Below are 15987 nucleotides of genomic sequence, written 5' to 3' on the forward strand. Positions count from 1 at the left end.
CGAAGAAGAGCGCCCGACAACCTTCCCCGTTTCTGCACCAAAGTACATAGTTGAGGGCTGAGCAGCTGAGTCCTACTAGAAATGGCTGCCACAGGAGTTCTTCCCTTCATAAGGGGGGTAGACCTAAGTGGAAATGACTTCAAAGTAAGAATTTTAAGCGCTGTTAATTCAGTTTAGCTGCTAACACGCCGAGCTATGTTGCTAAACCTAATGTAAGTTTGAGATTCGAAATGGCTAAAGGCTGAGCTCTCTGAGCATTAGCTTAGCTAAACGCATTGGGCGTTAGCCAGTCAAATGCTTGACATGGATCGAGTCGAACTGGTATCGCCCACAAGCGTCCAGCCTTTTGGTTAACACATTTTTAGTTAAAACGAGTTTGTGAAGGGCCTTCTTTACCTGCTTATATTCTATGATAACGTTAATCTTCTTTCAAACATCAAGCTAGCTAGCCAAATTAGCTGCATTTTTGGCTAACGTTAACTTGTCTGTCAGAAGCCCAAGCTCTGTGTCAGAACATGTCAATGTTAGTATTGAGTTTAGATAATTCTGTAGCCAAGACCACGTTAGTTACCGTGATAGCGTTTGTTGAGCGTTGTCACACTTTCAGGTTTTGACACATTTTACAAGCTTAGTCTGGGAAATTGGAAAAGGACCCCGCAGGCAGCATGTGACAGCTGGGGTCATCTGGCATGAGCTAAGAGAAGTATTTGTGTGCTTATTGCTAGCTGCCATGTCAGTATAAAAATAGTACAAATAAGATGGCGAATGAGCTTTTTCATATATCAGTCGGAGAATGACTGATCGGGTCCAATTTAAGATGACCTCTGGTTACACCTTTTCAACTGCCAAAATGTACCTGACTATAAATCATAACACAGACACCACAGCTCGTGTGCTGCTGCGTTTACTCGTATAGCTGATTTATAAATGACCGGAGTTCAGATTTGTGCTGTCAACTCTCAACCAAAGTGACGTGACATAAAATCAACAAGGGTGATGTCAGCCTTTATTTACAAGTTTGAAGTGGGACATTATGACATTTGGTAATTGTGTGGGCATGAACATTTCAAAACAAGTTTACAAATAGATCTTTTAAATTATTTGCAGTCATTGCCTTAAATGTCTTCTTGCAGTCATAGTTAAGCAGATATATATTTGTATTAAAGTAACAATATCTAGAAACTTGTCAGGTTCCAAATTATTTTTGTAAATAAATGTCAGTAATATGTGTTAAAAGCAGTTTTATTTGCACTCTCTTCCACCTCCATCATGATTTAGCACAATTATAGTAGAAAAAAAGTCACATTGGTAAATAAAGTCAGCATCACTGTGTTGTATCTCTCACTCCTGTCTCTCTGTGCCCGTTTTTAAAGGGTGGCTACTTCCCGGAGCATGTCAAGTGTATGAGCAGTCTGAGATGGCTGAAACTGAACAGGACAGGACTGTGCTACCTCCCAGAGGAGCTGGCCTCTCTGCAGAAGCTGGTGAGACACTCAGGCCTATTTGCTTTTATTGTAAGGAATGGTTCTTTTTTGATACTGTGAGTTTTGTTTTTCACATCAGCCACCCAGTTCTGTCTTGTTCTCTTTATACTGTGTGCATCACCATGATTATTTAGTTGATAATGTTATGTTGGTGTGTCTCACAAATTTATATTGGCCATGATTATTTAGTTGATAATGTTGTGTTGGTGTGTCTCACAAATTTATATTGGTAGTCATAGGTATGTATTTTCATTGTACTTTTGTTCTTTCTTTATTATATCAGACTAGATTACATCATCTAGTTGTTAATCTCTGAGTCCAAGCATACCATCTTTCATCTTTTTATGTGTGGTAACAGAGGAGATCATGGATGTGTTTCACTGGTTAAATCTCAAAGCCCCGCGCAAAGCCTCAATATCTCAGATAGGATTATCTAATCAAAGCCTCCAAAGTAGAGATCAGCAGGTCACCAAAGGTGATCTGTGCTTACTAGGTATACTGTAGGTAAATAAGATTAGTTGTTACCATGGCCAGTAGTGACACTGAGTTTTGTTTAACACAGGTCTTCTGTTTAGAGAATTAGTGCAAGTGGTACATTGCGTAACAGTGACCAGGGAACTTTGTAGGGTGTAATTATATTTTGTGTAGTGCACTTATGAATCTGTAGATAAAACCATTTCTTTCTTTCTTTAGGAGCATCTTTCAGTGAGTCACAACAGTCTGACCACCTTACATGGAGAACTGTCCAGCTTACCGAACCTACGGGTAACTGATGTTTCTACACAAATAACAAAATACACATAAAACACATGCAGATTTATTTCCAAAATATATTCTAGCCTTACAAAACAAAACTCCTGAATTGTTGAATTCAGTGTTATACTTTTATTCACATGGGCCTAACCACCATGGTGTGTTTCTACTTGTACCAGTGTGTAATGTGGTTATAACACTGGCCTAAAAGTATCTGATTATGTGTGCAGGCAGTGGTAGCCAGAGCCAACAGCCTGAAAAACTCTGGAGTCCCAGATGACATCTTTCAGCTTGATGACCTCTCTGTACTGGTATAATGACCTTCTCACCTTACCATACCCTTTCAGACTTTTAGCAGTCAGTCCACACTTATTTTCATCAACATGTATCATTTCCTCAAAACCAGTACTGTGTTTTTTCATTTAGGACCTGAGCTACAATCAGTTGACAGAGATCCCCAGGGACCTGGAGAACAGCAGGAACATGCTGGTGCTGAATCTGAGCCACAACAGCATCGACGCCATCCCCAACCAGCTGTTCATCAACCTGACAGACCTGCTGTATCTGGACCTGAGCGACAACAAGCTGGACAGCCTGCCACCCCAGATGAGACGCCTGGTGCACCTGCAGACTCTCATATTGAACAACAACCCGCTGATGCATGCCCAGCTGCGGTAAGACACGACTTTGTTTCTTTGGTGTTGTTGTGTTACATTTAAAAGCAGGTGGTTAGAAAACAGAAATGTCCATTTATTTGGTGCTGCTCTGATTGACATCATGTGTGTGTTTGAGCAGTCAACTGCCAGCCATGGTGGCATTACAGACTCTCCACCTAAGGAACACCCAGAGGACCCAGAGCAACATGCCCACGAGCCTGGAGGGACTCACACATTTAGCAGGTAACAAAAACACACTCTCTTGTTTCCTCAGCACTTATTTAGGGACCTGCCACATTCTCATTTCTTGCTTTCTTGGCACTTAGACCTACTTTTTTTTTTTTTATACAAATGTGTTGTATGCATCCTCACACTCCTTTTCAACTTTTTCCAAACATCTGGTCCCTCTCCCAGATGTTGACCTGTCATGTAACGACCTGACTCGAGTGCCAGAGTGCCTCTATTCACTGGGCAGTTTGAAGAGACTCAACCTGAGCAGTAATCAGATCTCTGAACTCTCCCTGTGCATTGACCAGTGGACCCAGCTGGAGACGCTTAACCTGAGCCGCAACCAGCTCACTTCCCTGCCGGTAAGGATGGTAACAGTTACACAGGTCTCTATGAGCCCGTTTTCAGAATCGGCTTTATTGGCCAGGTGTGTTGGACACATGAGGAATTTGACTCAGTATAGCGGCTCTCAATGTGCATGTACATGTCCTTATGTAAGGCAGCAGTGGGCAAGTAAACAGTGTAAGGCTGAGAACAGAAGTAATGTGCAATCAAGCAAAGGAATAAAATAAAGTACTATATACACACAGTCTGGATTCAACAGATCGATATGTACAAGGTATATTTACAGGTATTACACTGACGGTTATTGTCCAGTCAAACTGTTGTTAAGTGTTAATCAGAGTGACAGCCTGGGGGAGAAACTGTCCTCCTTAGGAGCAGTGCTTAAGAGGTTGTATAATTGGGAGTTGTTGCAGTATTACAAGCAGAAACAAACAGATGAATATCTTCAAATGTGGGGAAATAAAGCCAAAACCCGGTGTTTGATTGGGGCGAACAAGCTGTTTAAGGACCATAGTGATTAAGTGAGGGATTTTTTAACATAAAGTACTTTCTAGGTAGAATACAGTACTGTTGATCAAGAATTAATTTTGATGCAGTCCACTGTGTACTTTCTTTACATCTTCTTACATTTAAAGTTGTCTTGTGTGTGTCCTTCCAGTCTGCCATCTGTAAGCTGTCCAAGCTAAAGAAGCTGTATATAAACTCTAACAAACTGGACTTTGACGGAGTTCCACCAGGCGTGGGCAAACTGTCCAGCCTCACTGAGTTCATGGCCGCTAACAACAACCTGGAACTCATCCCTGAGGGTCTCTGCAGGTGGGCTTAACACACTGATTGCTTTGATTTGATCAGCTCCAAGTAGTTATTGTGATTTTCATTCTCTGTTGCTAGACTAATGATATTAAAATAGAATAACATGAATTAATTTATTTAGTAGGAAACCAAGGCTTACAATTTACATCTTTATTCTGTCAAAAAGCTGAAGGTGGTAGAGCAGTACTACTGCTGATGTCTGACACATTTTCTCACCACACAAGAATATGAGGTTATTTGAATAACCAAAACTGTGGTTTTGTGTTGTTCTCTAGGTGTGTTAAGCTGAAGAAGCTGGTGCTGAATAAAAACCGTCTGGTGACACTGCCTGAGGCCATCCACTTCTTGACAGACTTGGAGGTACAATCCACACGAACACATTGCGAACAGCATATTTTATCTTGTAAAGAATGTAGGATTTGTGAGTCATGGAAAGCTGTAACCGGTTACTGACCTCCCTCATGTCACTGTTGTGTAAACCAGAAAGTATGTTGTTATAAACATAAGATATGATAGAAAAATAAAATAAATTAGGCTTGGATAAAGTATATTACATAACATTCATTAGAAAAAACATGGGTTTCCACAGCAGTGTGTTTAAGGAAAATGTATTACTATAAAGTTGTACAATAAATTAGATAAAATTTAAGATGTTAGAAGACAAAACATTTAATGCTGCAAATTCTTTAAACCAAACCTTCTCGCCAATTCACCTCGTCGCAGATACTGGATGTGCGTGAGAACCCCAACCTGGTGATGCCTCCTAAACCGGTTGACAGAGGGGCAGAGTTGTACAACATTGACTTCTCCCTGCAGAACCAGCTCCGGCTGGCTGGGGCCTCACCTGCTGTTGTAGCTGCAGCTGGAGGAGGTGTGTGCATGTGACTGTGTGTTTGTGTGTAAAGCTTGCAAATTAATTCACTTGGACGTATTGGTGCCTTTTGTTCTACTGTAATTTCAAGTAGTGGATCTTCTAGAGGCTCAAATCTCCATCTGTGTGTACGTTTATAGGAGCCAGCCCTCGAGATCACCTGGCGAGGAAGATGAGGCTAAGGAGGAGGAAGGACTCTTCTCAGGATGATCAGGCAAAGCAGGTGCTGAAGGGCATGAGTGATGTCGCACAGGAGAAGAAGAACATGGAGGTAAGGAAAAGAGAGAGAGGAGGAGGAGGAGGAGGAGGAGGATGGTTTCTTCGGTCTTCTGCGTCCTGGCAGTGTCAGGGAGGTGGTGCATCCACTAGTGTGGTGCCACTAAAACAACAAGCTGTGCCTGCTGTTGACTGGCTGTTGTTTTCCTGAATACATTAGACTAATGTAAATGTATCACAGCATCACTTGGTTAACTAGTCCTTGGAGAGTTTCTTTGGTTTAGAAATCCCTCCAGCAACCTTGTAAAGATTTGAGTAATGAGTAGGAGACACAACAGTTTTGATTTACACTTTATTTAGCCAGAAATCTCCTAATTGTGCAGGAGAACGGGGACTTGAAATATGGTGATTTAAAGATCCGACGTTGGGACAAGAGTCTAGAGAAGCCTCAGCTGGACTACTCGGAGTTCTTTTTAGAGGATGTGGGGCAGGTAATATATCTGTATTTGTGTGCGTGCATGTTTTGTTCAAGTTTGCAATTGAAACTTGTCTGGGGGGGGGTCATTTATATGTTTCCTCACACACCACACTTCTCCTCTCTACAGGTTCCAGGTGTAACTGTGTGGCAGATAGAGAACTTCATTCCCGTACAAGTGGACGAAGCTTTCCACGGCAAGTTCTATGAGGCCGACTGCTACATCATCCTCAAGGTAATACATCAAATCTGCCAACAGCTGACGTGAAGACTGTCAGTAGTTAAATCTGCATCAGACACATTGGACCTCAACAGTCACAATAATTAATGTTAGGTACTGGATGTGCCGAGGTGGATTGTGTCCTCCAATCGCTCCCATCTGTCTCACGCTCTTCTTCTTTGAACACAGACCTTCCTGGATGATAATGGAGCGTTAGCCTGGGAGATCTACTACTGGATCGGCCAGCAAGCCACGCTGGACAAGAAGGCGGGCTCCGCCATTCACGCCGTCAACCTGAGGAATTTCCTTGGAGCAGAGGGCAGGACGATAAGGGAAGAGATGGGAGACGAGAGTGAGGAGTTCAGCGCTGTATGTTCGAACACACCGTACTGTACAGCAGATACATCTGAATGTGTATCTCATTTTTGTAGCAAGGTGAATACTCTTTGTCTTGTGTGCAGGTGTTTAACAATGAGATCTCCTACATCGAGGGAGGAACAGCCAGCGGGTTTTACACTGTGGAGGACACACACTATCCTCACAGGTAGAGTGGAAGCAACCTTTATTTACAAGTCCAGTCAGATTTCTTTTATTATTGATCTTCATAGGGATGTTTTGGTTTTATTCTCATTTATTCTCAAATCAAGTTTATTTAGGTCTGAATCATTTTTTTATTGAGTCAGCATTCTGTGAACATTTTTATCATCTTTTCATTGTTTTTGTGCTTTATCAGGTTGTACAGAGTTTATGGAAAGAAAAACATCCGGCTGGAGTCTGTACCTGTGAAGGCTTGCTCCCTCGACCCTCGGTGACTCTCACACTCCATCCCTGCACTGTACACCACGTTTTACACACTTGCGTAGTTTGCTACACTGTCCAGCACACACACTCTCCTCCTAATGCTTTTGTGTCCGTCTTTTCTCTGTTTAATGTAATTAGTACTTTTACTGTAAATTGAAGTAACTGGTGGCTCATCTTTTCCTCATGCTGTCTGATATGTAATGCATTGTGTCTGTAACATCCCGTCTTTCTCTTTTTGCAGCTACGTCTTCCTGTTGGACACAGGGCTGGAAATCTTTGTCTGGAGAGGAGCCAGTGCTACACTCAGCAACACCACAAAGGCCAGGTAAGACATAATGCTAGCATGTTGGGGGAACAGCTACACAGCCCAAGATGCAGCACTCCATAGCTGTGTCTGTGTGTTGTCATCCTCCAGGTTATTTGCAGAAAAGATAAATAAGAATGAGCGCAAGGGGAAGGCAGAGATTATCACCCTCATGCACAACCAGGAGCCTCCTGGGTTCTGGGAGGTCCTTGGGGGACAGCCGGAGGAGATCAAGAAGCACGTACCAGATGACTTCTCCCCCGTCCGACCCAAACTCTACAAGGTACAATTTTTCTATTCACCTTTTATACAAGACAATTCCCTACAGTGCAACCAGGCTGTGCTAGCTGTTTGCTGCAGACTCCAGTACAAGTGTACATCAGTTTAAGGCTAGTGGGTGTTGTAGGATCTTCTCTTGAGCTTTCTGCTTCACACAGGCTTGAGGTCAGATGTAACAGTTGCTGTACTTTAATAAATGACCTGTGTACAGTATGTGTTTCAGAAAACATGAGGTAATGAATGAATGTGAGAAAACGGTCAAACGGTTAATGTTAGAGCCTGCAGCAAGAAAATGTCTCTGACATGATGCATGAAACTCTTTTAAAAGATCAGAGAATCAGGATTCACTGATGGTTTCATTGTTGATCTTTGTCCTGTAGGTGGGCTTGGGCCTGGGCTACCTGGAGCTGCCTCAGATTAACTACAAGCTGTCAGTGGAGCACAAAGACCACAAGGTCAAACTGGACACCCTGCCAGAGCTGAGACTGGTACGTTTTATTTGCTGCATCATCACTAAAAGGCAGTAAAGCAGACATCCTTCCTGACCATTTCTTTCCTACTTCTCCTCCTCCTCTTGCTTCCATCCCTCTCCTCAGGTGCAGTCCCTGCTCGACACAAAGTGTGTGTATATCCTGGATTGCTGGTCTGATGTGTTCATCTGGATCGGGAGGAAGTCTCCACGTCTCGTCCGAGCTGCAGCCTTAAAACTGGGTCAGGAGATCTGCTCCATGCTGCACCGGCCCAAACATGCCTGTGTCACCCGCAACCTGGAGGGCGCCGAGTGTCAGGTGACCTGTGATGCTGCCTCACTTCCAAATACTCATGTTCTACACAGTGTAAGATCGACCTTTCACTGTCTGTCCTCTGCATTTTACTGTAAATTCCTCAGGTGTTTAAGTCCAGGTTTAAAAACTGGGATGACGTGTTGAAGGTCGACTACACCAGAGCAGCTGAGACTGTACAACAGAAGGACAATCTGCAGGGCAAGGTCAGTGATAACTCTGTTGTTTAGGAAAGACTCCTAGAATATGGAAGTATTCTCAAACCTGTTCATGTTCTTGAAGATAGGATCATCTGACTTTTAAGGGTACACAGACTTGGTTCAGGCAGTACGATGTCCAAACCAGATATCTGTCGGCTGTTTGTGTATGTGTGGTTAACAAAGTTTTTGTTTTGTTTTTAATCTGTGTTTGTGTTGCAGGTGAAGAAGGATACAGAGCAGAAAGACCAGATGAAAGCTGACCTTACAGCTCTGTTCCTCCCCAGGCAGCCAGCCATGCCTCTCACTGAGGTAAAACCTTAATACCCTTTGTTTAGACCAGGTAAAGCGCACAACAACACAGTCCTCAATCATTTCTCACATGTTTATCATTGCTGTCCAGGCTGAACAACTGATGGATGAGTGGAACGAGGACCTGGATGGAATGGAGGGATTTGTGTTGGAAGGGAAGAAGTTTGCTCGCCTGCCAGAGGAAGACTTTGGGCACTTCTACACACAGGACTGCTACGTTTTTCTCTGCAGGTGTGTGACACTGCACTGGACTCAAGCGGGGAACAAAGGTGGAAGTTTGTTTCTTGAGGGGCTAGCTTGATGCATGTATGTTCTGTGAACTGGTAATGTCCTGTCACTGAAAATTACAAACCACTGACTTGATGACATCTTGTTAGAGTGAGCTCTGATGTCACTTCCTCAGATACTGGGTGCCAGTGGAGTACGAGGAGGAGGAGAAGGAAAAGGAGGGTGAAGGCGGTAGAGAGGAGGAGGAGAAACAGCCAGAGGAGGACTTCCAGTGTGTGGTGTACTTCTGGCAGGGCAGAGAGGCCTCCAACATGGGCTGGCTCACCTTCACCTTCTCTCTGCAGAAGAAGTTTGAAAGTCTTTTTCCTGGAAAACTGAAGGTATGGTGAAAAGTTTATTTATTTTTTTTTTTTTTCTCAGGTACTCCATTTCTTCTGTTTGTGGTTTTTGTGCTGAATTTAAACAGTAGTGTGTTTGACTGTTTAGGTGGTGCGCATGACCCAGCAGCAGGAGAACCTCAAGTTCCTGTCCCATTTCAAGAGGAAGTTCATCATCCACAAAGGAAAAAGGAAACAGAAGATGGACTCTGCCCAGCCCTCCCTCTACCACATCCGCACCAACGGCAGCGCACTTTGCACCAGGTTCAAATGTCTCTCGTTAAGATTTATCCACATCAAGACTGTCATCTGCGTCGGTGTCCTCCACAGATGTTTTTCTCAAAAATTCCCAAGAGCTTTTTTTAAAGCTTTATTTTTTTCCATCTCTCTCATAGGACCATCCAGATTGGTACAGATTCAGGAAATCTTAACTCAGAGTTCTGCTTCATACTCAAGGTAGAGATTTTTTTTTTCCTCTTCTTCAGGTGACATCTGTTTTCCCCCTTATCTTGGTTTCTGTGTAACACTGCTTGCTGCAGGTACCATTTGAGAGCACTGACAACCAGGGCATTGTTTACACCTGGGTGGGCAGAGCCGCTGACCCTGACGAAGCCAAACTGGCTGAAGACATCATGAACAGCATGTTTGATGACACATACAGCAAACAGGTACGTCGGCGTACATGTGTCACTTTGATATTCATGTCTGCAGCCATTCCAAAGCTCAGATATTTGTGTATTTTCATAAAAAAACTGCCTTGGACAGATCCTTTGACAGTCTGAATGTCACAGCTCGACAGCCATGACTGTAATAATGACCTTAAGTGAAGTACTTGTGCGGCTGTGCTCATAGTTTTTTGATGCAAGCTTTGTCAAAGTCTTTTTTTTTTTTTATTCCATAAAGACCAATGAACAATTGAGATCACATTAAGGTTCAGAATTTAGTGGAACAGAGGCCTGGGTGTGATGTGACTTCAGCTCTCTTTTTCATTTTGTGTGCAACTTGAACTACAAGCCAAAAAACACCTTAAAGGATAATTTAGGGTTGTTTTTTTTTTACCTGAATTTTCCCTATAAACGTGAGTATGGCGACTAGAGCTAGTGCTAATTTTGCTGTCACTACCTCAGATAAAGAGATTCAGTGAATTGAAAAGTTGCATTAAACGGCATCACTGCAGCAACCGGTTAGCTTTTGAATGCTCAGAATAAATAGTCAAATCATTTTTCACACTGATCTGAGTCAGAAGGAAAACAAATACATCAGAGGCAGTGATAGCACAGTGAGCACCAGCTGCTGCCACTGTTAGGGGAAAAGACAGGTTAAAAAAAAAAATTGAGTTGACTTTGCAAAGTCCTGTACTTCTTTTCTCCTCTCCTACATCCACTGCTGGGCTTTGTTAAAAAAAAAAGGAAGTTATCCTTTAAGTATAAACTCCACACAAACTTCTCTCTCGCTCGTCGCTTCCACTTCTGAAACTGCTTTCATCTGTTATTGTTAAAGCTGATGTGATAATTGCATAAATTCATTTCCTCTTCTTGAATTTCAAGGCAATTTTAGCTCCTTTCAGCACTTTCATCGTACAGTATTTGGACTCAGCCACTTCAGCTTCAGTATTTATTAGTATAATCTCCTGTAAAGCGCTTTGGCCAGTGTAACACACTGTGAGAAAGCGCTATATAAAATACAGTCCATTTACCATTTAAACTTAAAATGTTGTAACAATACATTTTGCGTGAGTGAATATAGTAATGTCTCTGCTACGCAGCCCCACTGGTGTGTGCTTTAAAGGTATATTTTGTCTGCTAGGTGATTAATGAAGGGGAGGAGCCAGAGAACTTCTTCTGGGTGGGGATTGGCTCTCAGAAGGCGTATGATGAAGATGCAGACTATATGAAACATGCTCGGCTCTTCAGGTGAGCATGTTGTGGTGTTGTTTGACGACTTCTACAGTATTATCATTCTTGCCGTCAGTGTTTATCTTCCCTCCTTCTCTAATCCCTTGCTCTACGTGCTCTCTCTCTCTCAGGTGTTCAAATGAGAAGGGTTATTTCTCTGTGTCAGAGAAGTGCTCAGACTTCTGTCAGGACGACTTGGCTGATGATGACATCATGCTGCTGGACAACGGCAAAGAGGTAACAACTCTACACTGACATAATGTTCACATATTTCATTTTCTATAGTATAACTACTTTTCCTGTAGAGACAGTGTGTCAGTCTGAAAACCATGGCCACCGGTGGGGAAACAATTCCTCCTCTTCCTCAATTGACTTTGTATTAACTGAAGGTGTCATTTTGACAATTTGGTCTTTTTACAAAAAATTAAATACCTAAAAGCTGCTGGACAAAATATGAAGCTTTAAGAAGACAAAGTGGATAAGACCTGAGGCATTAGCAAAACAACCCCGGCGTGGCCTAAGTGCAACCTGTCTCTATGGAAGTACATCTCTGCCAAAGCATTTAAGGGCGGACAAACCACATTTTGAGCGCTACTCAGCATTTGAGAGCTTAGTCCCAGCTGTGTGTGCTTGTTCTGAGTCTGATTCCCCCCCCCCTTTTTTGTTTTAGTCTGTCTGTACAAAAAGTTTTGAATGTGCACAAAGGAAGTTTCGAGCGCTCTTCAGTTTGCAAGTCAGAATTAGTGTGCAGGCACTGAGAACAGAGACAGATCTGAGTGTGGGACAGAATCACAAGTGTAACACCAACATGGATCCTCCCCTGCTCTCAAATGTGATTCTGCTCTTACAGATCTGTGCCTGCACGCTCTCACACCCCGACTTGCAAACTGAAGAGCGCTTAAAACTTCCTTTGTGCACTTTTGGCACTGACAGACTTTCACACAACCTAGTGGAGAAATCTGAGAGCAAAGATTGAGAAACAAGCAGAGAACATTTTGGCAGGGATTTACTTCCATGGCTGAGATTACACACTCTTAGAGAGCTCAAAATGTGGTTAGACCACCCTAAAACATTTTGGCAGGGATTTACTTCCATATTTCTCCATTTGTAACTTTGTGTCCCTTCTTTGTCCCCTCTCAGGTGTACATGTGGGTCGGCACTCAGACCAGCCAGGTGGAGATCAAACTGAGTCTCAAAGGCTGCCAGGTCTGTGATACTGCATTTATGTTTACACATTTTGGTTTCATAAACCCACATTGTACTAATCCCTCTTCCTCCTCTCCAGGTTTACATCCAGCACATGCGCGCTAAGGACGCGGAACACCCGAGGAAACTGCGACTGGTGCGGAAGGGAAACGAGTCCCACTGCTTCACACGCTGCTTCCACGCCTGGGGAGCTTTCAAAACTCCCCCCTCATAGACAGATGCTCTGAATCATGCATATCGATTTGCTGCCATGTAGTTTTCTACCAGCGAGATGATGTCTGTACCTAAGCCAGCTTTACCTGAGCTCCGACGCCCCTCCATCCTGCTCAGCACCGCTGTCCGACAGCCTCTTGGCCAACAGGTCAGTCTTCTCCCAGAAACCTGAAAAACAGAGTTTAAGTTTAGCACAACATCCTACTCTGTGAAATGTCTCCTGGGCACGAGAAGAGGCTACTGTCTTGGTTTCCTGTCTGTGGGGAAAACAGCTCAATATTTTTTCTACAAGCTTTTTTTTCTTTTAGCAGTGAGTCTAAATGCTGTTGTTGAATGAAAGAAGAGAATTATGTTTTGAGGTGAAGTATTTATGAGGTGTGCAGAGGCTTTATGAAAACCCAAAGGGAGCTCAGGCCCTAACATATCAATCCATTTTGCTGCTTTCACGTGGCTCGTGCGGCATGGTAGTCTTCACGTTTCTGGGCTTAGTGCCTGTCTGCGCAGCTCATTAGAAGCAGTTTAAGGCAGATGAGCGCTATTAGTTTTGTCGTTGTCATCGAGGGACTGTAAAAAAAAAAAAGGCACTATAATTGTTTTTCTGAGGATTTTTGGTTTACACATATATATATATATATTTTTCTGTTGTGCGGACTACACGTGGTGTCTGCTAGCGCTCACCTCCTCTTGCTTGAGCTTTATTGTCATTTGGCAAAAGATGCTCTGGACAGTAATGTCAGTCATTTGTTCAAAGAAATCTGGAGGAGGTCAGGGTGTAGGTCAGGGGTTTTGGGATAAAGCCTTTCTTTCTGCTGAAGTTTAAGGATGGATGAGAACATGCACCTGGGAGATACTGAAACTATGTAACTGTTACAGGCTGCATTCAACTTGTCAAAATATTTCTATTTTTGAAAAGGTAAATGCATAATATTTAACTTTCAGGCCTATAGGATGTTAGTCTTTTTCAAATGTTTAATTTGGAACAAAGTTTTTTTTGGGGGGGGAGATGTGAGATCAGTTTAACTGACACAGACTATTTGCCAATCTTTAACCAAGACAAAATATTTAAAGCTCAACAAAAACCCTCGCTGTCACATGGCATCACTATGCTACACTTCCCTGTCTGTTGATTTGTCTAAGCTGTCAGTTTAACTGATCTCACATCAGTCTACATGATTATCGGCATCACCAGACTTTGGTCCAACTAGAAATCTCTGTATTCCCAAGAGGCTGCAACTTCCATTGTTTTCTTTTGCTGTACTGTCTTTTGTGGGAAGTGTGTTTTTGTCCTACACACATGAATATGTGCACAAGCTCCAAATGCCACCTGCAGATGCTTTATTTATGTATTTTATATAAAAATAAAAGCTCACATCACATTTTGTCTTTGATTATCATCTAGTGCATTAGATGTTGGCTTACAGTACGTCACACTATTGCAGGTGTTTTCATGAATATACTTGTGAGCCAAGCCAGAACACTTCAGAAAAATTTAGATATTCCAGCGCACAGGACAAATGTATTGTACGCAACTCTGATCAATGATTTTTGCATTTATAGCTTGTCATAATTATAATAATAATAATAAAAAAAACTATACAAAACTTTTAAAAAATGTTTTCACAGTGGAGAATGATACGAAAACTAAAGCTGGCTCCACCAGGTGACTCAAACAGTCAAAGCTCGACCTCAGCTCTCCTCAAAAGCACAAGCATGAACAGTGGTGACGCACTCACATCCCTTAATTAAAAGTAGCAATACCACAGTGTAAAAATACTGTTGCAAGTAAATGTCCTGCATTCAAAATGTTAAGTACAAAAGTGTTAGCATCAAAACATACTAAAGTACTCGTGCAAAATTTCATAATGTATATCATATAATTGGATGATAATGACTGATGCATTATTGTACATCACAATGTGGCAGCTGATGAAGGGGGAGCTGGTTTTAACCAGCTCATATGCTTTAAATTTGAATTACTGCTGTAGCTTGTGAATTTCCCATGAGGGATCAGTCAAGTCTTATAACCATTGCTACATTTTAGTATTAATCTGATTCTCAAAAGTAACTAAAGTTACAAAATGAATGTACTGGAGTAGAAAAGTGAAAAATTTGCCTCTAAAATTAGTGAAGTCAAAGTATGAAGTAGCAGAGAATGAAAATCCTCAAAACTGTACTTCAGTACTGGAGTAAATGTACTTGTACTGGAGTAAATGTACTTAGTTACTTTCTACCACTGAGCATGAGTTACCTGTAGATACAGAGAAAGCGTCATTTCATCATAGGAACGAATTCAAATCCAGAATCTCATTTACACCACTGGGCTCCTCAGTGTTTACACAACGTACCCAGTAGGCTTGTTGATGCTGTTCTCTTGATTCAGTAACATTATGATTCCATTCATTTACTTCAGATAAATACCAGTACTGCACAAAGTGCTTATCAGAATCTTGTAAACTTAAATTTGCATACAATCATCTTTAAGCTACCATACAACCACACAACTACCTTACAACACTTTTACATCTACCTTACTGCTGTTTCAGAACTACCATACAAATACTTTGCAACCCTCTTACATCTACCATAAAACTACCCTAAATCCACCTTAGTGTTAAACAGTTTTCAACTGTGAGTATAATTAACTACATCTAAAGTTGCTGTGAATTTCCTGAGAGCTAACTGGTGTCCAAGTAAGAAAAGCTAAACATAATGGAGCAATTACCAAAGGAACTGTAGACTATGCCAACACCAGACATTACATGGATTTAAAAAACAAAAACAAAACCATGAATGAGCTTCCTCTCAGGTTTATAGCTCTAGAAAGTGTCTGATGTGATCCAGTGGGAGGAGACAAAGCCGCTCCTGAAAGGAGAAGCATACTGGATACGTGCTTTAACTACAAAAGAACCTAACGGTCTAAATGAAGGTCTGGCTTTGGTTTTATGATGAAATGGTATTTCTCGGTTCCACTGTCAGGATTAGACAGCAGGTCGAGCTCAGAATACGTTATGACCTACCAGACTAGACGGAGTCAGGATATTTTAAATCATATGTGAGAACAATATATCTGCTTAGTTTTTCATGTAGGCTTCCCAACATGGTGATATTGATACATCCTTAACTATGATGCAAGTTTTATATTGTGTTTAGATAAATACATTATGTAGGGTGAAGTCAGTAATTTGGGACAAAGAAGGTTTTACATCTTGGGCTCTGTAAATATTAGCAGCCAATTAACATTAAATTGTTGCTACAATTGTCCTTTGTATGAAACAACCACTTTGATTGGTCTGATATAAATAGGATGGACAGAAGAAAGATTTCGACTTGTT

At 42.0% G+C, this 15987-nt stretch overlaps 1 protein-coding gene across 1 annotated transcript; it reads left to right on the forward strand.

Moving 5' to 3' along the window:
- The first annotated feature begins 19 nt into the window (after positions 1–19).
- flii (FLII actin remodeling protein) lies at positions 20–13235 on the forward strand. The gene is made up of 31 exons (XM_020597836.1): positions 20–144; positions 1374–1484; positions 2178–2249; positions 2468–2548; positions 2664–2911; positions 3033–3136; positions 3308–3483; positions 4125–4282; positions 4555–4639; positions 5003–5150; positions 5291–5421; positions 5750–5857; positions 5972–6076; positions 6251–6430; positions 6523–6605; positions 6795–6869; positions 7104–7187; positions 7278–7449; positions 7826–7933; positions 8042–8233; positions 8335–8433; positions 8647–8736; positions 8828–8967; positions 9140–9344; positions 9451–9605; positions 9737–9797; positions 9881–10009; positions 11148–11254; positions 11368–11473; positions 12377–12442; positions 12522–13235. The coding sequence occupies exons 1-31, from the start codon at positions 82–84 to the stop codon at positions 12654–12656; spliced, it is 3777 nt and encodes a 1258-aa protein (XP_020453492.1). The 5' UTR covers positions 20–81; the 3' UTR covers positions 12657–13235.
- The last annotated feature ends 2752 nt before the right edge of the window (positions 13236–15987 follow it).

Source organism: Monopterus albus, unplaced genomic scaffold (genome assembly GCF_001952655.1).
Source record: "Monopterus albus unplaced genomic scaffold, M_albus_1.0 scaffold35.1, whole genome shotgun sequence".
Classification (NCBI taxonomy): Eukaryota; Metazoa; Chordata; class Actinopteri; order Synbranchiformes; family Synbranchidae; genus Monopterus; species Monopterus albus.